The sequence below is a fragment of the Pararge aegeria genome, chromosome 16 (assembly GCF_905163445.1).
Source record: "Pararge aegeria chromosome 16, ilParAegt1.1, whole genome shotgun sequence".
Lineage (NCBI taxonomy): Eukaryota > Metazoa > Arthropoda > Insecta > Lepidoptera > Nymphalidae > Pararge > Pararge aegeria.
Window position 1 is genome coordinate 6,498,115 of NC_053195.1, and position 20,763 is coordinate 6,518,877.

Below are 20,763 nucleotides of genomic sequence, written 5' to 3' on the forward strand. Positions count from 1 at the left end.
CATTAGTAGAAAACATCTAACCATAATCGTTCATTTTTAGAATTTTCGTACGGAACCCTAAGAATTCTATTCTAATATTTATGCCTGTTTCAAACCAGGAAATTTTCTTAAACCCGTCAGAACCAAGAAACAAAATATAAATTTTCGCCTTGACTACTGTACCGGTTAATTCGGGCCCAAATCGACCTTTGATACATGGTTAGTCAACTGAGAACGGCCATCTATTAAATTAGCTTCAGATCTAAAGAAATAGAGCAATCCAAATACGAAAGACTTGTATTTTTTTTTTAAATAATAGTTGGTTAAAATTTTCCCTATCTGCTATACAAACATTTGAGAAATAAGAATGCTGAACCCAATGTTTTGGTAGAAATTCTTAGTGCCATCCCGGAGTTTGGAAATTGGCGGTCACAGAATTAAGAACATATGGAACCGTGTACATGACTAATTTTTAAGCATAAAAAACCACTCCACTTTAGTAGCGTTTCTCGAACATGCGGTTAGCAACTTCATTCCATTTAGCAGTTGGCAGTAATTATTTTACTTCTAATGTTCTAAAAGTTTACCATAAAATGGGGAAAATGGGAAAAGTTTGTAAGCTAGCAACATTCCGAGGGTGTGAAACTTGTCGGGGGCTTGTCATTGTTTCTGGACACACAATGCAATGCAAAACGCATGCAATAATGGCTAATTAGGGTTCTGTTCTTAATTTTGGGTTGGCGGTAAACCCCCATGCCTAGGAAGCACGTTATACCGAGGCTCCTGCGCCTTTCTCTTGCTATGAGAGTGAGGGAAAAGAGAGTGCAGTTTTGTTATGTTTTTTTATTTGTAAGGTATCTTTATTTTTTAATCAGTTCAGCCGTTGTATGCAATGATTGTTTGATTAATAATAAAGATATGTAGTTAATACAGAGTAACTCAAAATAAGTTAACTTATAAAGGCCCTTTATACATTTTTTTTTATTCCAAGCAGATAAATCGTAGTGCATTTCTATGAACTGTTAAAGGAAGCTCGCAGAAGTAAAATAAAATCTGTTTATAAAAAGGCAGGACAAAAAAATTAAGATGACAAAAAATTAAGATGACAAAAAATAATGGCTAAGGAAAATGTTTTTTTTATTGACTCAGTTCCACCTAATTTGCTGTCTAGCCTCGTAGAAATCGACTGAACGTATCGCTAGATATTGGTATAGAGCCACGCAGTTTTTATATAAATTTTAATCCCGTGGGACGATCTATACAAGAGTTATACAAGAGTTGTTATACAAGAGTTTCAGTAGGTTTTAAATTTTGGGTTAATTTATTAATTTTTAAACTGTTACGTTAAATTACGGATACATTTAATATATTATTATATATCTTGAATTAAATATAACTATGACAGCAGCTAGATGTAAATATAAGTAAATGAAAAAGCAGAAAACAGTAAAAAAAAAAACTAAATCTACTGGTTAGTATTTTACTACTTTTTCTTTTATGTTTCAGCAATGACATCTACATATGTTCAGAATGACGGAACAAATCCGGAACTTCCCTAGGTTTGTACCCCAGCGATAACACCTAGGAATATTCTCTAGGAATTCGTCAATATACTTAAAGATTTTCCTGTTACATTTCCAGCTAAACAGTTAAGTCATGATTATTAATTACGAAACCTTTAATAAAACTAACCTATTGCTGCTGCCTTCTGTTTCCTCCATGAAGTTATAAGTACCTCACCATCATTATCAACTCATTAACGGCCCAATACAGGGCAATGAGAAGGGTTGAGGTCGTAGTCCACCACGCTGTACAAGTGCGGATTGATAGACTTCACACAACCTTGAGAAGATTATAAAGAGCTCTCAGGCCTGCCGGTTTCTTTACGATGTTTTCCTTCACCTTTAAAGCAAATAATATTTCATCATCATCATATCAACTGAACCCACTGGCCCACTACAGAACACGGGGATCCGTCCACAATGAGAAGGCTTTACGCCGTAAGGTAGGTATGGCATTTAACGCCCAATGTGGAATAACGCCCGAATGCTAAAAATTGGGGATACTGCCGCACGAGTTACGTTACACGCCACGCACACATAGAATAAAACAATAGGAACGCACAGGCGCAATGCTACGGGGCTCACGCCACCAAATGCTCAGTTGCGAACTTTACCTCATGGACGCCGGCAGTGCACGCTGTTATTATAAAAAATACTCTGACAAATTCGTAAGTTTTAGTGTATTTTCTATAATTAACATTTCTAATTTTGTGATTAGCGTTTATTTTAGATACCTTTTTTTCATATTTCATTGACGATTTGATTGATTTTTTTTAATTATGTGTGAAAATATGAGTTTTAGGTAGAAGGTACTATTCGGGTAGTAACGCCCCGTAAAGTGAGGTTTGGGCGTGAATAGCCTGTATGGGCGCTATTATCCTTATGTGGGCGCATTTATACAAGGCGTAAATTTCTGTGTATCATAATGATTTGCTTTTTACAGATCGGTGAAATGAATCCATCTCATTCCACACGTAAGAGAAGAGGGGAGTCTTGGTCGGAAGATACTATGAAAGATTCCTGATCTCATTCATGTTTAATGTTGTACCCAATTCAGGGCGTTAATTGACGCGCTAGTCTGGGACGTCATTAGCCATCTACGTTTAATAGCGCCCAATAAGCATTTCATAATTATCTATATTTTAATTAAAAATCCTTTAGATGTTGATGTTCTATACCTATAACACAAGTTAGAAGTGAGATATTTTTGTCAAAGATGAATATGAAGAAAGTACGTGATGTGTTGGACGTGTTACAAAATTTGAATATTGTAGTATTTGTTGTTCATATAATGATAATTATAGTGCTATCTAAAAAAGACAATATAATATACTTTTAGGTTTTGCACGGATCTAAGTCGAAATATTTATGTTTATTAAGATAATACGTAAATTAATATATGGGCGTTACTAAAAACTGTATGTTCAATAACGTCCATGACAGGGTATTCAAAATGTCTTTGTTTGCATTATCTTAGGTGACTGAAAGCACTTATGTGTTATTTTTCTGTGTTCTTTATTTGTCAATAAAACTATTTTTCAAAACAGTTTTTAAATTCAATCATTTCATTAAATAATATATCAATTTGGAATTAAGTGGGCGTTAATTGCCTAGGCTACCTTAGTTCACCACGCTGGCCCAGTGCGGAGTTGGTATTTAATAATTATATTTGGTATTAAATAAGACCAAAAAAATCTGGGGGTTTTTTAGTCCCGTTTACATTCCGAAAATTGCTAGTAGTAATGAATCAAAGTAAGGTTCTTTACGCAAATATTTTAAAACCCGTCTACTGCGGTCCTGATTCATAATTGCAATGACGTATGTATTAACTAGAAAATTAATTAGCAATGCATCGTTCACTCCGGTAACATATGATTTCGAGTAGGTAATGCTTGTTTATCAATAATTGCAAGCGTAGTATTTGACCTGCCAATGAATTCCCATCAAGAACATTACTCAAAAGTTCTGGCACAGGCAATTAGCAAGTATGTGGAATCCAGTGGTAGACAGTGGCGTGCACTTCATACATGCACAAAAGCACTGCATACCCTAAAATTGAAATACGGCTCGTATAGGAGGAGGAATTTTTCCATTTTATGCAATTTACCTACTGTATGCATACCCTGGTAAGAAACCCAGTGCACGCCACTGGTGGTAGAATTATGCAAACCAAGAAAGCATCGTACAGCTTCTCAATTTAAAAGTGACGTGTTCAGTGTAGTGTGTCGAACAGTTCGTGAAATACCGACAAAAAGAACACGAAAGCGGGTAGTCAGATTCTGCCCGTGACATCCAACTTGACATCTCGTACCTACCGCCTACGCAGTCCCGTTGTGACCACGATCCATGCAACTGGGTCGAAATATCGACAAATCCAAAATATTATCGTGGTATGTACCGGTTGAACTATACTTAAGAAACCATAATTCTTCTATATATATAAATGAGAAAGTGTGTGGGTATGTTCCGTATAGGCTCCGAAACCGCTGGACCGATTTCAATGAAACTTTCAGGGAATCTCCGGATTTACCTGGCGAGTAATCCTGTAAAGTTTGGTGACGATCGGAGCACTCCTATTTTTGAACTGTCAAACTGTCAAATACAGCTTTTATTTACTATGATGATATTCTATTGTTGGTTGTACATGGGTGTAGATAATAATCTTCACCCGCTCGAGAAGAGGATAGAAGAGAATGAATACGGAGAGAAATAAATGATTAAATATATTATGAAACTTAAAGTAAAAATTTAATGATTTAAGTTTATTGTTTAAATAAAATAAAGCAAAATCTAACCCGGCGAAGCGGGGTACGCTAGTAGTATTATAAATATATTGTATTCTTTGTCACGCTATTATGTTCGGCTCAACTGCTGCACCGATAAAAGTAAATGATCATATCTACTTTTTAATAAATAAAAACTTGATTAAAGAAAAAGTGACAAAATCTATGACATGCTGGTAGGTATAACCCGAAGTATTTGATTATTGTTACTAGGTTCGTTAATAATAGTTTATTTGCCCTACATAAATAAATATTTTATGTCCACGACGGGGTGTTATAAGTTTGAAGTGTCTGCGTGTGTGTGTATGTGCTTATGTGTGAGTGTGTTTCTGTCTCTGGCCTCGTATTTCAAACGATTTTGATTTTGTGTTTTTTGTTTGAAAGGTGAATTAGTCCAGTGTTCTTAGCTTTGTTGGATGGAAATCGGTCCAAGATGGCCGCCGCCACCAAATAGCGGATTATAAGTTTTCAGAACACTAAACTAAATTTTTTTGATGGTAACTTTCCACAGTGGCTACCTAAATTTGATATCAACTGAGATACAGAACAGCGTTACTGGGAGGTCAAACAGTTTGAAGACTAGGTACAGAACCTTATCTTAAGTAATACAATAACAATACCCACGATGGTAATAAACTTGCAAAGCACCCAGTAATTTCAATTTAAATAATAATTGTCTATCAAGACCAAATCAATTAGCCCGAGCAAGACTACTGTTACTTATCTATTAATACTTTAAACCGCTGATAGCTTAGTGGTCAGAGCGTAACTTGTCTGAGAGTTCTACATTATTTTCTCAACAGTGAATGGAGTCTTACATTGCATTTGACCAGCGTTGCGTGGTTGACTTCTACGGCCTTTCAATTCTAAGAGGAGACCCCTGTCCCCTAGGGGGGGCCGATATTGATGATGATGTTGATGATGATAATTTTAAACCGACTTTTTTTTACACTTTATTGCACTCCCAGTTACTACTGTCAAGTTCTACAACTAAACAATATATAACATCATCCCGGGTTACTCGGGTAATTTTGGACCTACCAATGCATAAATTTAAAGAATACGTTAAAACACATTTATTACAGCGCGGTTACTATACAATTGATGAATTTCTTAATGACAAGGTCGCTTGGAAGCATACGGCTCCGCTTTCATCTCTCACAAGATAGAAAAATGAATGTTAAAATGTAAAATGTTGATGTTGGAAAAGAGCTGCTGAGTTTCTTGCCGGCTACTTCTCGGTAGAATCTGCCTTCCGAACCGGTGGTAGAGTCACTACAAACAGACAGACTAACTACTTTTAATAAATTAATTTTGAATTTTAATTTTTTTTTAACTTTGATGTTTATCTACCCTTTGGAACGTGAAACAAACAGAAATTAATAAAATTCTTGAGATTTTCTGTTTTTTTTGTTCACTTTGTTACACTTAGCGTGTTTGAAACCTTGGTAGTTTTCGTGTAATATGTGGCAACGTGTTAGTAAAATGCACTTATTGAGTAGGCACCTATTCCTATATTAGCTATTTCTTGTGCAGTGTTGTTGAAAAGGTACCTCCAATAGTTTAGCGTCAAATATTATCTCCTATATGCATAATTGCGGTCACTTTTTCAATTGGCATTGAATTGCCCGATTCCTCAATTAAGCGCCCATAACCATTCACGACATTTATTTCATTAGGTAGGTTCCTACATTTAATAAATTCATTGCCAAGGTCTTTATAAAAGTCACCGTGACCTCTGCAGGTTTTTGTTTTGATTTAACGAATAGGTAAGTGAGATCTACTCGCACTCTATTTTTTCTAACGTGTCTCTAAATGCAAACACACAATTTAAAAAACCAACCATTGTGTGAACTAATAAAATAGAAGAAGAATATTTTTGTATGACATGTATATGACATGCTTTACACCAAAAAAAAAACCCATCGTATGAGGAGTGCGTCAGGGAAATGTAATCTCTCCGAAGCTGATTACCGCTGCGTTGGAAGACGTCTTTAAACTTCTACATAGATCAATCAACTTCGGTTTGCCGATGATGTGGTAATGGCAGAGGCTCTGGGAGACCTTAATACGATGCTCAGTGACCTCACCAGAATTTCTCAACAGGTGGGCCTACGAATTAACATGAGCAGGTCGAATATTATGTCTCATGCTCATGTTCCACTCCAGTCATCGTTGATAGCACTGCATTCGAAATTGTCGACTAATACGTATACCTAGGACACACAATCCAGTTAGATAGGTTCAATTTCGCAAATAGTTTAACCGCCAAATCCAACTCGGATGAGCAGCATTTGGGAAACTTTGTGACAACTTCTTGTACAAAATACCTCAGTGCCTGAAGACCAAAGTTTTCGAACAGTATGTGTTACCTATGTATGTGGGATGATCTATGGCTCTGAAACATGGTCGCTAAGTATGGGCCTCATAAGTGTCACTCAGCGGACGATTGAGAGAGCTATACTTGGAGCTACGTGATCAAATCAGGAATAGAGGGGATCCTTGAAAGAACCATAGTTACTGACATAGCTCAAAGAGTCGCGAAGCTAAAGTTGCAATAGGTGGAGAACCGATGGACGTTGGTGTCCTAAGTTGCTGGGCGACCTCGCACTGGCAGCGTTGGTTGGCCCTGAAGAGGTGAAAGAAAGACATCAAGCGAGTCGCAAAGAGCCGCTGTACCCAAGCGACACAAGACCGCGGCGTTTGGAACATCCTATAAAAGACCTGTGTCCACATAGGTCGTACGTATGTATGTTACATTGGTTGACATGATGATGATGTATATATAATATAATTTGTAGTCTGTAGGTAGTAAACTTAAATACTGTAATAGACAACATCATAATAATGAGCAGTCTAACTAGAAGCCTACGTTCTACAGTTGGTGACAGCTGGGTATAAGAAATATAATCTCTTGAAAAATCGCTAGAGAATTATAAAGCATAGTCACACGCCGCCGTTTTAATGCGAGATGATAAGCCTACGAATATTATCACATGTTAGTGATGATAACCGATATTGATGGCTTAACTTGCTCTCCGAACGGTTGAAAGTTGGTTGGTTGGTTGGTTGTACACGATTATTGTTCAGTAAATTACTTTCAATGTAGGATTAGTACTTAATATTTAGAATATAATTATTAATATCTATCATATTAAGTAGGTATTTTACATGTTATTGAACATCTTGATTTCAGTCTGAACAGGGCTAGATAGATTCAAGATCATAAACTCAGATTTAAACGATAATGTCAACGTCAACACACAGATATACACAATGTCATTTGCCAATGTCAAAGTAACCACAAAATGCAATGTGTCAAAATAGCCATGTGAGCTTGAGGTTTGTAAATAATGTTATTGCAATAATTGTTGTGCTAATTTTCTAATTTATAGGTTTTCTTAATAATTTGTTAGAAAAGTCTATCTAATATTAAGAATATATGTGTTAAGTCCAAAATGGCAGATGGTCAGTTTAGTGATTATGAAGAAGATATTTCAAAGAAGGTTAAAACTGTCCGGGTACGTGTTATTTACTACGTAAAAAGTTCCTGTTACAAGCTTTATTAAGATGCTAAGTCCTTGAACGATAGATTTTTAGGAATTCCAGCTACATCACAGTCGACAACCATTGTGTACTTTGCCCTATGCAATACCCAATTAGTTTTCGAATTTTTTAGAACATATTAATTATACCGACATTGAGATAACAACGGGTTCTCAAATTCTATCTTATACATACATTGATAGATTGAGGACCTCATCATATTTCATACTAGTATATCCTCCAAGGACGCAAGTTACATTCATGTTTAATTAACTACATTTTATAGAATTAAATGTTATAGCTAATAGGATGCATTGAAAACTGAAATTTTAAGAGTTCTAGTTGCTTTTAAAACTGCCAATTTGTTGAATTGTAGTGGCTCTTCCACCAGCGCATTTTCAGCCAGCGCATTTTTCCAGCGAGTCCATCATCATCATTACTGATCCATTAGTGTAGACTTCACACACCTTTGTGAACATTATAGAAAATTCTCATGCATGTAGGTTTCCTTCATATCTCTTTTTTATTATAAATAATCAAATAACTTCTAAAAGTTTGACGTGTGTTGGATACGCATGTGTGGTGTGTGTGAGATCAAGCCTAATCACCGCTTTTATTACAAATTTTTTGAAAAATACACTATCTATTCTACCTAGTAGCAACATGCTAACTAAATATTTTAAGGCAATGGAAGCACCAGTTAGATTCAATATCTTTTCAATTATTAGTATTACAGGAAGCAGTTGAAATATTTGACTTGTTTCATCTATGTTTTTTTTTCTTAGTTTGCAGAGACCCCAGAGGTGAGAATACTTAGCAGTGATGAGCTTGATTCTGATGATTATTTCTATGATTCAGATGAACAATTTGGTTACGGAAAGAAAGAAAATGTCAATGCTCAAAATCCAACAACAAAAGTCACTTCTTACCAGCCTACTGAGAAATTGTTCAAACGGTATATTAATAAAATTAGTGTAGATAAATATGAGCCTGCTATAAATGATAGAGCGCAGAAGTTCATGGATCTAAACGACCGCAAGTCTGATAATGGAAGGATAAGAATCAAGGATAAACATGACAGGGCTACTGCTGAGCAGGTTATGGATCCTCGCACGAAAATGATACTTTTCAAACTGTTGAACAGAGGAATTATTAATGAAATTAATGGATGCATTTCCACAGGCAAAGAAGCTAATGTATATCATGCTACATCCAAGGATGGAAGAGATTATGCTATAAAAATTTTCAAAACTTCTATCCTAGTCTTTAAAGACAGAGATAAATATGTTTCAGGTGAATATAGATTCAGAAATGGCTACTGTCGCTCAAACCCACGTAAAATGGTAAAGACATGGGCTGAAAAAGAAATGAGGAATCTGGTAAGACTTCATAATGCCCAGTTGAATGTTCCAGAACCTATTATATTACGTAGTCATGTTTTAGTAATGACTTTTATGGGGGAGAACGGCTGGCCATCTCCTAAGCTAAAAGATGTTGAGATATCACAGTCTACAGCTAGATCATTGTATAGAGATTGCATAATTATGATGTGGAAAATGTTTAATATTTGTAAACTAGTGCATGCAGATTTATCAGAGTTTAACCTTCTCTACCACGAAGGAAATGTGGTTGTGATAGATGTATCACAGTCTGTTGAGCATGACCATCCACATGCTTTCGAATTTTTAAGAAAGGATTGTACAAACATCAGTGATTTCTTTAGAAAGAAAGGTGTAGCTACTTTAACTGTAAAAGAGTTGTTTGATTTTATAACTGATGCATCAATAAATGAAGGCAATCTTGAAGAGTGTCTAGAGAAACTCTCTGAAAAGGCTGCATCCAGAAATTTTGAAGAGTTGACAGCTCAGGAGCAAATTGAAGAAGAGGCCTTTAAGAATATTTATATTCCTAAAAGACTGACTGAGGTAAAAATGTTTTTAAATGTATTTTATTTCTTTGCCCATGTAATTGTTCTGCGTTTTTAGTAAACAATAGCCTGTATACATTAATTTTTTTATGTTATGTGAGAAATGTTCTATGATTTATCTGCAACCTAATTATATGTTTTGACAAGTATCTTTATTCATTCTAAAACACATTACCTAGTTCTTCTATTATTCTGTTCCAGGTTATTAACTATGAACGTGACATCAATAAAGCCAAGAAAGGAGAGACAGATGACTTGGCATACAAGAAAATTGCAGGTTTCAATGAGGATCTAACAGGAACTGTGAATAAGCCTGACATTCTCCAGGAGGATGGTATATCAGACAGTGGGTCTGAAAACAGTTCAGATGAAGAAGTTAATGAGAACAGTATGTATATTCTATATATATTCTTCGACGGCCGATTGGCGCAATTTGTTCCCACATCTGGAAAATGTTTGTTTGATGAGCATGAATGTTTTCCAGTGTCTGGGTATTTATATGTATATTCTAAGTATTTATGCATATTATTCATATAAATATTCATCAGTCATCTTAGTACCCATAACACAAGCTACACTTACTTTGGGGTAAATGGCAATGTGTGTATTGTCGAAGTACATTTATTCATTTATATTCTAGATCCATAATTAATCATATAATATAAACTAGATTTAATCTAAAAAGACATGCAACAGAAGATTATTTGAGGGTCATCTTCTACACAAAGGAAATAAAGAATTTGTAGCAACTAAATTACAAGCCATTTGTAAATGGTAAATTACAATATCAACCCATTAACAGCCCACTACAGGGCATGGATCTCCCCCCACATTAAGAAGGGGTTAAGGCATGCTGGTCCAGTGCGGTTTGGTGGAAAATTAAGTTTACTGGGTTAAAATTATATAAAGTATCTGAAATCAAAATATGGTCAATACAAAATATACTTTTTGCCTGCATGTACCTTCTGTACCTACTTCAAAAAATGCTAGTCTTTGTTCAGCAGTGTCACGCTGTGAAAATTTTTGTGGAGATCACAAAGCTCAGCCATCCCATTGTTGGGGGTAGTATTACTTTCTTAATTCTTTGTTCAAATTTATTATTTATTATTGTTTTATTAGTTTCATAATGAGGATGTTTTATATATTATGCCTATTTGCCTAACTAACAAGTACCCAGTAACAAAGTACCTGTGGCGTGCACTTCATACATGCACAACAGTACTGCCTACCCTAAAATTTATGTATAACTCGTATAGCAGGAGAATTTTTTTGGCTTTATGCAATTTTCCTGTATTTTAACTAGCTAGGTTAGGGCGCGGACGCTGTGAGAAATTTATTAACTAGTAAGTGGGCCTCTGGTTCATAAGATTCCACTAGCTGAGAAAGTTGACCTGCGCTGGAGCTTGAATTTCCCTTCAATTGCAAGATGAGAGTATGAAACCCTTGAAACGTTACCCTTTACCTACTTAAACATTAACAATCACAAATGACCATCTCTGGCACTTTACTTATAAAAAAAATTATTCTTATTATTTAAGAATAAACAACTGCAAAAAATCAAGGGTCATGTGATCAGTGGTGTGCATAGAGGATATGCACAGGGAATGCAGATGATATAAAATAAATAATATCTCCATTACAAGTTATAAAAAACTTAAGGACAGGCATTGTAAGAGTTATAAAAAGCCTAAGTATTTATATCTCGTACTAGAGATTTTCTCCATTTTATACCATCTGCATACCCTGTGCATAACATCTAAGCACGCCACTGCATGTGATCTAATAGTGACATCAAGTAAGTAATTGATTGTGCTGGATAAGAAATGTTGAACAAAGTCAGTTACAGAATGGATGACTGACTCGCAATCTGGAGGGATCAGTTGAGCTACACATCTTATGGTTAAAGCAACCATCATTTTAATTGTTTGTATGGTAGGAAACTTTGGCTGCAGCTGGTACAACCATACTGACAAAGCTGCCAAGTCATTTTGCATGGTGGTGAGGAACCTAGTATAGATATTGACTGCCGAGTAGCGCAGTGGGCAGCGACCATGCTTTCTGAGTCCAAGGTCGTGGGTTCGATTCCTATAACTGGAAAATGTTTGTGTGGAAAACATAAATGTTTTTCAGCGTGTGTATTATATTCGTAAAAAATATATATTCATCAGCTATCTTAGTACCCATAACACAAGTTACGGTTACTTTGGGGCTAGATGGCGGTGTGTGTATTGTGGTAGTATATTAGTATATATATATATATATATATATTATATAATAGATTTAAGTGTACGTACAAATACATTTCCTAAAGTTATTGATGATTTCTAATTCCAGAGGCTCAGTTCAAGAACAGTGCGAGGCCTCGCGATGAATCGCCCGATACTAAAAAAGCAAGAAAAAAAGCAGTCAAAGAGGAACAAGCTGAGAGGAGAAAAACTAAAACAAAGAAACATGTAAAAAAGAGACGAGACAAAGGTTGTGGTAAAAAATAATACAAGTTATAAAAATTATATAATATACAAAGTGTATACAAGTTCATGTTTTATTATTTTTTAGACCTCACGTACTGTTATACGTATTTATTTTTATATATGTATTTATAGTATATCTTTATTTTGATAAACTATGAATAGCTATATAAAAATTCACAGTGTTTCACCAGAACATAAAAATTAATTCACCAAAATACCTCGGTTTTTCTCGTCAAACTCATTGTCAAAGATTTCCGATGCAAACTGTAGCTTTGTACAACACAGCTGGAAAATATACATGACTTTCCTGAAATATTTGAATCAGATAATTGGAACAACGACTAACCGTAATTTTATTAAACCACAAATACAGTCAAAATAAAAATTTAGTTTTTACGAATTGCTCAAACGCTCAACCGAATTTGGCCAACTATCGCAGATATATTTTGGCAGTTTTGGCACAGAGACTTAGCTTATACACCGACACCGATAGCTTAACATGGTCTTCGAGGTACCCGGGTGGACAATGCTAATTCCCTAATTCTGCTAAGAGTAAGAAAAACCCAATGCATATAGAACAAATATTGGATTGAGCTCGTCATATAAACCCATTACCGGCCCCCACTACGTTTAGGTCGTAGTCCACCACGCTGACCCAGTACAGATTGACTCCACACACCTTTGAGAACATTATGGAGAACTCTCAGGCATGTACAGGTTTCCTCAGGACATATTCCTTCACCGTTGAAGCAAGTTATATTTTAAATTCTTAAAACTCGCATGAATGAAAAAGTTAGAGGTGCGTGCTGGGATTGGAATGAGCGTAACACTAGACAACTTTAACCTGATTAGTAGGTAAGTAGGGAATTGAAAATAAATATTTCTATGTTCATTTAAGTTTTCTTTAATTGTAAACGTACAAAATTTATAGTTTTTCTTTTAAATCAGTTTTATGTACAATGCTTAAGATACCATGTTTGTAATCTTAATAAATCGTAAATTTTGCGTTTATGTGAACATTAATAGGTGATTTATTATAGACTCATACGGCATGAAGTGCAAAGCGTACTCCTATATGTCAAACTATATATATATTTAACCAATCGGACTTACGCGTGGCGCGATCTACATTTCCTAGCTCTTATTTGCACGTTATTAAGAATTCATAAAAACGCAAAATTTAAAAAATAATGACAATTAAATTCTCTATTTAGAATTATGTAAACAATTAAATTGGGTGCTTAAATCTATTAAATTAATAACTTAACGTAAATTCCTTTAACTTCTACAAAATAATAATATTAATAATGATGCACATACCTATATCTAAGTACGTATTATACTGAAATGGATAATAAAATCTGCGACACCAATAAATAATACCTAATATTTAATTTGTATAATTATATCACATCGAAAAATAAGACAGGCATTTTTCTTTTTTCTAGCACTATAGCCTTGGACATAAAATACTCTCATGGCCAAGTTACAAAGTGACTAAATTTGTTAAAAAAAAAATCAAACGTTTATCTTGTTAATTTAATTTACACACTTTTCTGTTTAAATTCAATTAAGTAAAACAATTTTTTTTATAAATAAAATCCACAGAATTTAATGTCGTGAAAACCCAGAGGTCTCTTTAAAACTAAATTAATTCAAAATTTAAAATAGTACTCAAATGTAGACGTTATTAAAATATTATGATTGAGTCTTTTGTAGTCTTATAAAATACATGAGGTGTCTTTGGCTAGAGATAAGTGCGAATTGCATCCTGTTACCAAATATCTCAAACCGATTATAACAAAAAAAAACTTGTATTTTAATATATTTATAGTTTATCACTAAATATATTTATTTGTACTGGCACCAGTGGCAGCATAGATAAAAATAAAGGAAGATTGCTGACGTGTTTAAATTATTGTCGATGGTACGTAGGGGTTCCACTGTTTTATGTTAGATGGCGTTACTGTAAAGACTTACCAAGTGCCATCTATCGAACATTTCGGTCTACCTACTTTACTTTAGTATCCGGATTCGAGTGTTCTTCTAACCACAACTTTGTCATTGCTTTTTTTTAATTTAATTGTTTTTAAATTAGAAATAATGAAGATTAGGTATTTGCAAGCCTTTATCTAGCAAAAACCTGTGCACAAGTTAAATCGCGTCTTTGGTATAAATAGCTATTTTTATCATGTAGTTCCATCCAATATTAAAAATTTAATATTAATACGAATAATAACAGAAACAGGTTTTATTTAAAAAAAAAACAGAAATAACAATCTTCCTTTACATTCATTTGAGTTTGCTGTGAAAAAAGTGTCTAGTCCAAAACGTTTGCTTAAAAAACATTCTTTACTCTCTAAAGGCGACTCATTGAATAATAAATTAAAAAATACAGCTGAATACCTACAGAGTAAGACTATTAATAAATTAAAATAAATCTGACTTCACAAAAGTCCAAGTATTTTAATCTAGTTCGAAACTGATTTTCGACGTAACACTTTTCTCAGAAAAAACTATTTTATCTATGGTCCAAGGCAAACATATCAGTACCTGTTGATAAAAACACACAATTTTTTTTTTTTTTACTGAATCACGTCGTGAATCGCCATCTTAAACCCATGTAACACAGAAATCTGGCAGTGACCATTATACTGACCATAATGAGGATTTCGAACCATACCGAGCTGTTTTCAATATCGAGGTACCTTAGTAAAACGTCTGGTTTAGCGAAATGGCAGTACGTATCTTTGCAGTCGAGGTTTTTCCTGCCGAAGCCGAAGACCGTGAGAATCATGGCTACCACTCCACACCTGATGAAGGATGTCTTCATTATGATATTCATGATAAGGGGAATCCTGTGGGCGAAGTCGAAACCGTAGATGGCTAGGCCGAGGAATGGGGCGATCGCTGCTGGCCCGATTGCGCATCCATTCTGAAACATTAAATTATTATGAAAATTAAACTTAATTTGCTATACTCCGCGAACAGCAGGAGAATCTGTATGGTGTAATTAATAATTACTTCAATCCGTATACTCCACACCAAACAGATCCTTGGCAATGTACCCTCTACGCACGTTTCGCTCCGAAACCGGAGCATCCTCAGGAGATGTTGACTTTACAATGAATAATTGTTATACAAACATACAACAAATCCACGCGGATGATCGGAATGTTGTATAGCGTAGGAAAGTTTGTATTTGAAGAACTCAGGCATGCCGGCTTCGAGTTTTCCCTTCACCATTGAAGCAAGTGATACTTCAATTGCATAAAACGCACATAACTAGAAAAGTTATAGGTGCGTGTTGCCCCCCCGAAAGTGACGTAAAATAATCTCTAAATAAGTCTCTGAAGCTTGAATATTTGAAACCGGAAGGCTAATAGTGTCTCAGTAAACCACTGCCATAGTTGTTACTGAAAGAAATCAGATACAGCTCTATCATGACATGCAAAATTAAAATCAAGTGACTCCACTTTTAATCTATTATAAGAGTATGCGTAGCGGAGGTACTATGCGCGTGTTGGTGTTTTATCTACAGTAGGGTTGTCATAATTAAACACTTAGAATGTTTTGAATTAGTTTATATGGAAAAATAAATATGCTTCTACTGATTTAATATTTTTACTGGTGATTCCTTATGAAATATACTTACGCAACGGTATTTCGTAATTCGGTTCTATATGACGTACATAGATTTAGCTTTCACTTCTATTGGCAACTTCTATTGGTCCCAAAAGACAGCCAAAATCTCTTTTTTTTCTATAAAATATTTCTTTTGCAATGGTTCCCAAAAATCATTTTTTTTTTCTAAATACGTACCCTGACGCTAAACACAGATCCGATCGCCATACCGATGCCCTCGGACACCAGAGACACAATGTTTCCGATCAAGCAGAACACGATGAACCTGGCAACAGTGAAAGGCACTCCGACCATGAAGAACACGATCACGCAGAACACCATGTTCAGAGTCAGCTGCACCGGAAGCTTGGACACAGTCAACGCGGCGTAGTACGGCGTCAAGCTGTACCAGCCGTTGAAGGTTTCCTTTTTCACCAGCTTTACTTCTTGGGGATCTGGAAATAGAGAAACATACCACGGTTTTATGTGCTACGTTTGCAAAATGATAATTATCTTATTAGCTTGAAGACAAGGATGCCGCAGTAGTTGCCACCAAGTGAGATTACAGTAAAGGCTTAAAGTATAAATTAGTAATATTTTATTTAAATACTCAGCAGGCGTCTCCTTTTTATAAGTACTTATTGTTTTTTATGTTCTATCCAAATTTTAATTCCTAAATAAAGGTTACTCTACTTTTTTTGTATCGAGATAGTATTACTTAATCTTGGTTGTGTTAATTTAGTTAGAAATATGCTCAAGATTTTATTTTCGCTTTGAAGAACTAGATTGATTATATATTGTTTTTTTTTATTCCGCTACAAGTTAGCCCTTGACTGCAATCTCACCTGGTAAGTGATGATGCAGTCTAAGATGGTAGCGGGATAACCTCTTAGGGAGTATGGTAGTCATACCTACGCCTAATCGGTTTCTACGCGACATCGCACCGGAACTTAATAGCTTAACGGCACGCCTTTGTCGGTAGGGTAGTAACTAGCCACGGCCTAAGCCTCCCACTAGGCCAGACCAGAGAAAATTCTTGAATTATAAATACTTAAATTCCTACTTAAATTCACTGCGCTCACCGTTGCGCTAGGAAGGTCGTTAAAACATCATATTAACCTCATTTAGACCAGAACACTGTCACCACCCCACCACTATGTCACCCCTCCTTTACCTCTGGTATCAAACGAGGCGTCTAAGGAAATAAAACAGAACGGGCAGCTGTGCCACTACTACCAGTGTGATGGACTGTCAGCAGCGTGCACAGGAATTTGGACCCTGGTAAGTATAAAATAGCAAACTCCTCGTCCTTTGCTAGGTATATGAAACTGTTAGGGTAGGTAGCACTTTTGTGCATTTATGAAGTGCACGCCACTATGGACTCTTATAGGCTACATATAATAATGAACTTCATAGCACTAAGCGCCTTAAGCTTCGCGACTCGTAGAAAACTTAGATACTTACAAACTAATACCGGAACCATAATCTGCGTATAGGCGAAGAAAATGACAAGTCCGACGCACATCTTGAGATGGTTAAACATCTGCGAGCCGTCGTTCGCAGTTCCGAAGAAGCATAAACCGACTAGCACGCCGCACATCACGTGGTGTACAGTCTGGATCCATAACGCTGGAATATTATATTAGGTATATAAGCAGGCCTATATATACAATATACTAAACTAAGTGGATATGAAATTATCTATTAACAGCTATTCATTGTAAAGTCAACATCTCCTGAGGATGCTCCGGTTTCGGAGCGAAACGTGCGTAGAGGTTACATTGCCGAGGATCTGTTTGAGGAGTATATGGATTGAAGAAATTATAAATTACACCATACAGATTCACCTGCTGTTCGCGGAGCATAGCAAATGAAGCTTAATTTTCATAATATATTTAAAAAAGCTGTTAAGCTTTATTTTTTGTCAAACTGAAGGCGATGTTTAATAGTATTTATTTACATTTATCTAAGTATTTATTATATGGTTTATAGTTTATTATTAGTTTTTTTTCATTAAATATTTATTATATACTTTAGTTTATGTATTTGTATTTAGATATTCGTATGTATTTATTTTATATTTTGTACCACCTGCAGTTACTTCTCTTTTTTTTCCTAATTCTAAGGTTGCCTGGCAGAGATCGCTATCAAGCGATAAGGCCGCCTTTTGTATTCTAATTCTATTTTTGTTTCTTTTTTTCCTGTATAGTTCTTAATGTGGTGTACAAATAAAGAGTTATAATAATAATAATATATTTTATGGATTTCCGCAAAGTAACGCCCTGCTTCTATCCAATTATCTATTAATTATAATGCGCGATTATGACCTTGGCCGATTAGCCGACTAGCGGATTAGTCGGTTGTAAAGAGGCCGACTAGACGGTCAAACTGATCACGGTTTCAGGGATTTAAAGAGATTTTTTTATTTTAGTACCAGACAAACCGGGCGTAAAGTATTTCATAGAGAATATCATTCATCATCTTCACACAAATCTTCAATAACGAAACACTGATTATAAAACAAAAATATAAATAAACGATAAAGTTTTTTATAATTGGATAGAAACAGGCGTAATTTATAATTCCCTCTTCATACATTTTAGGAAATACGTACAAAGTAAGAAAGCCGGATAGTCGGTGCTCTTTGCCGAATAATCGCCGGATACAAGGCATATCTCTATTGTTCGACCCGTTCATCGCATTCTGATGATCCTACTAAATGATGATATAATTTGTGTTCCGATATTTAGATATTTCGGTACTAATGACGATGGGCAAAACTCACTTTCTTTTTTTTCCAGCTTGGCAACATTAACAACGGGAAATAAAAAATATTGCAACAGTAAAGATAAAGTAAATTGACCACCGTGGCCAAAATAGGTCAGGAAAACTGTTTTTTTTACAAAGTAAAATGCCGCCGCTGCTTCCTATAATTGTTATTACTTGTGATGATCTAAGACATCCAGCCCAGGTGGGTGGGCTATGTGTTAAAGAATGTTCTTACGCCGACGGAAACACGTTATTATTCCTATTAGAATAAGCATGGAATTTACAAATCTATATTATGTAGATTACTGTAAAGTACGAGTGCCGATTACCGATCACAGTTGTTTGTATGCTAAACATCTATAACGTTATGTCTGTGCGATGATTTCCACCGGTGAATCATTAGTATGTAGGTACGAATTCTTTATTGCATCCAATTAAATCTAAATTGTTGTTGCATTATTATAACATAAGGTATGCGCAGGTCTCCTTTGGTGCTTTTTATTAGGCTGTAATTCCGTTTTACCTAAATCCTTATGGTACAAATGGTTTACAAAAGAAACGTTCTTTACGGCCGAGTAGCGCAGTGGGCAGCGACCCTGCTTTCTGAGTCCAAGGCCGTGGGTTCGATTCCCACAACTGGAGAGTGTTTGTGTGATGAACATGAATGTTTTTCAGTGTCTGGGTGTTTATCTGTGTATTATAAGAATTCATGTGTATTATATTCATAAAAATATTCAACAGCTATCTTAGTACCCATAACACAAGCTACGCTTACTTTGGGGCTAGATGGCGATGTGTGTATTGTCGTAGTATATTTATTTATTTATTTATTTAGATCTTAAAAAAGGAAACCTTACCTTTCTTTTTTAAGATCAATATAAATTGATAAATAAAAATGAAATTTATAATAAAATAGTAATACTTACCTACATATAAACTAATAATCCGCGAAATAAAAAATAATTTCAAACATTTTTTTTAACGAGATAAAGAGAGATAAAGTTGGCGGGTTCTTTTCTACAGGCTTCAAGGTTCAGGCTGCCAATGTCTTGGAAATCGATACTAGTTAAGCCGAGCATACATAACGAAGAAACATATAGACTCATGCACTTTTAACATTAGCATGGATTTTTGAGTAATTTGGCCACAGATGGCCAAATGAAGTCGGTAGCAGCAACTCGTAATTTTAAATTATGGATGACAAAATAATAATCTGCGCCTTAGAATAATGATAATGATACCGGCAGCGACCTACGTTTGACTTTTGCTTTTATTGAAATAGTAGGTACCTACTTAAGTATTCATTGTTCATGAAATAATAACTTTTTTTGAAACGCGATTAAAACTGCCATAAAAAATACTCACAATAACGCCAAAGACTTAAAAGCTCTGAAATGATCGGTGAATTTTTTGGTCTTAAATTTCAGGTCGGCTGTCAAGCTTTGTGGATAGATTACTTAGTGTAATAATAATGTTTGTTAGTTATTTTCATTGATTTGATATGTTACTATTACTGGTTTTTTTTAGATATAAGTTAGTTAGTATGTTTGGTTACTGTTCGTAACGCTTAACATGTATTTTCTTTCCTTCTCCTCTTTTATTAAATTCATCATCATCATCACATCAACCGATAGACGTCCACTGCTGGACATAGGTATTTTGTTGTAATTCCAAATTCCACGGTTCTGTGCCGCTTAGATCCAGCGGCTACTTGCGACGCGCTTAATGTCGACTGTTACCTCGTTGGGGGTCGACCAACGCTGCGCTTACCAGTTTTATTAAATTACAGTCTGTATAATACTCACGTACGGTACCTAGGTAGGTACTTTCAAATTTTCTTTTAAAAATAATAAATATATATAATACAACAATACACATCGCCATCTAGCCCCAAAGTAAGCGTAGCTTGTGTTATGGGTACTAAGATGACTGATGAATATGTATATGAATAATATACATAAATACTTAGAATATACAGATAAACACCCAGACACTGAAAAACATTCATGCTCATCACACAAACATTTTCCAGTTGTGGGAATCGAACCCGCCGTGGGTTCGATTCCCACACTTGGACTCAGAAAGCAGGGTCGCTGCAAGCT

General features: G+C 35.2%; 2 protein-coding genes across 4 annotated transcripts in view; one reads left to right on the forward strand and one right to left on the reverse strand.

Annotated features, from left to right (window-relative positions):
* Window positions 1-7,635: 7,635 nt before the first annotated feature.
* Window positions 7,636-12,330, forward strand: LOC120630598 (serine/threonine-protein kinase RIO1). Its single transcript, XM_039899863.1, has 4 exons — window positions 7,636-7,845; window positions 8,656-9,795; window positions 9,999-10,185; window positions 12,132-12,330. Exons 1-4 carry the CDS (start codon window positions 7,783-7,785, stop codon window positions 12,287-12,289), a joined length of 1,548 nt encoding a protein of 515 aa, XP_039755797.1. The 5' UTR covers window positions 7,636-7,782; the 3' UTR covers window positions 12,290-12,330.
* An 826-nt stretch (window positions 12,331-13,156) lies between these two features.
* LOC120630324 (ATP-binding cassette sub-family G member 1) overlaps window positions 13,157-20,763 on the reverse strand; it is a 96,342-nt gene continuing 88,735 nt past the window's right edge. For 2 of the 3 annotated variants that reach the window (XM_039899517.1, XM_039899518.1), the window contains exons 8-10: window positions 17,357-17,521; window positions 16,091-16,347; window positions 14,862-15,203 (exon numbers count right to left, since the gene is read on the reverse strand). In XM_039899517.1, the coding sequence (XP_039755451.1) occupies window positions 14,862-15,203; window positions 16,091-16,347; window positions 17,357-17,521 (764 nt within the window). Of the gene's footprint in view, window positions 15,204-16,090; window positions 16,348-17,356; window positions 17,522-20,763 lie in introns of all 3 variants that reach the window. The other variant, XM_039899516.1, reaches the window with a different exon arrangement.